This window comes from Empidonax traillii, unplaced genomic scaffold, assembly GCF_003031625.1.
Source record: "Empidonax traillii isolate 1590-97213 ecotype Southwest subspecies unplaced genomic scaffold, ASM303162v1 scaffold970:size295518, whole genome shotgun sequence".
Lineage (NCBI taxonomy): Eukaryota > Metazoa > Chordata > Aves > Passeriformes > Tyrannidae > Empidonax > Empidonax traillii.
Window position 1 is genome coordinate 1 of NW_020956163.1, and position 1,425 is coordinate 1,425.

General features: G+C 57.2%; 1 protein-coding gene across 1 annotated transcript; it reads left to right on the forward strand.

Moving 5' to 3' along the window:
- Window positions 1-3: 3 nt before the first annotated feature.
- On the forward strand, window positions 4-963 carry FOXA2 (forkhead box A2; the record flags this gene model as incomplete). The annotated part of the gene is made up of 1 exon (XM_027903482.1): window positions 4-963. A coding segment is annotated over one exon (690 nt), but the record flags the coding sequence as incomplete, so codon positions are not given.
- Window positions 964-1,425: the final 462 nt, after the last annotated feature.

The window sequence follows — 1,425 nt, forward strand, 5'->3', positions numbered from 1 at the left end:
CGCTCCCCGGACAAGCCGGGCAAGGGCTCCTTCTGGACGCTGCACCCCGACTCGGGCAACATGTTCGAGAACGGCTGCTACCTGCGGCGCCAGAAGCGCTTCAAGTGCGAGAAGCAGCTGGCGGCCAAGGACGGGGGCGGCGCGGGCGGCGGCGCGGGCGGAGGGGGCAAGAAGGGGCCCGGGCAGCCCCCCAGCCAGCCCCTGGGCGAGGGCAGCTCCTCGGGGGGCTCCGAGGGCTCCGGCGGCGCTGAGTCCCCGGCCAGCGCCTCGCCCTGCCAGGACCACAAGCGAGCCCTGGCCGACCTGAAGGGCACGGCGGGGCTGAGCCCCGGGGAGCCGTCGGCCTCGCCGGGCCAGCACCTGCTGGCCCCCCCGCACGCCGGGCTGCCCCACGACGCCCACCTCAAGCCCGAGCACCACTACGCCTTCAACCACCCCTTCTCCATCAACAACCTGATGTCCTCCTCGGAGCAGCAGCACCACCACCCGCACCAACACCACCACCACCACCACAAAATGGACCTGAAGGCCTACGAGCAGGTGATGCACTACTCGGGCTACGCCTCGCCCATGCCCGGCAGCCTGGCCATGGCGCCCGTAACGAACAAACCCGGCTTGGAGTCCTCCCCTTTAGCCGGAGAGACTTCTTACTACCAAGGTGTGTATTCCCGGCCCATCATGAACTCCTCCTAGGCTGGGGAGCGGCGAAAGCCGCCCCCCTGGAGAAAGGGGGGGGAGAGCCCCCCGTGCCCCCCCACAGCCCCCCAGCAGCGCGGTGGACTGTGAGCGCTGGCCAGCACGGTGCATATACACACATATATCTATCTATTTTTAATTTTTTTTTCTGTTGGCTCCAGATGTTTGCATCCCTTCGGGAAACAGCAGTCGTGTGTCTCGCGGGCCCGTGCCAAGGGCAGGCGTGTCGGTCACCCCCCCTTCCCCGGCCCAAAGCTGCCCGGGGGGGGCTGCCATCCCCTCGATTTGCCTTGTGGGGTGGTTCGTTTCGGTGGGGAGGGCGGGTTGGGGGTCTCGGGGACGGGGAGAAGGGGGTTCTCTCGGGTTTATTTTTATTTTTTTTTCGTTGTCGTCGTGGCAAGGAGGTATAAATATATCTATTTTTTTGTGTGGAAGTGATGGGGGCAAAGTAAAAAATCCCCGCAAGGAAAACTAAACCCTCCTTCATTGTGAAACCCGCGCTAGTTTGGAATCCGAGGACCAAAAGTCTTGTAATGTTGTAAAAAGGGGGGAAAAAGGGGAGGGTGGGGGGGAAGAGAAAAAAAATACGAAAAAATAAATAATAATAATAATAACAATAATAAAATAAAATAATACAAAAAAAAAAAAAAAAAAAAAAAAAAAAAAAAAAAAAAAAAAAAAAAAAAAAAAAAAAAAAAAAAAAAAAAAAAAAAAAAAAAAAAAAAAAAA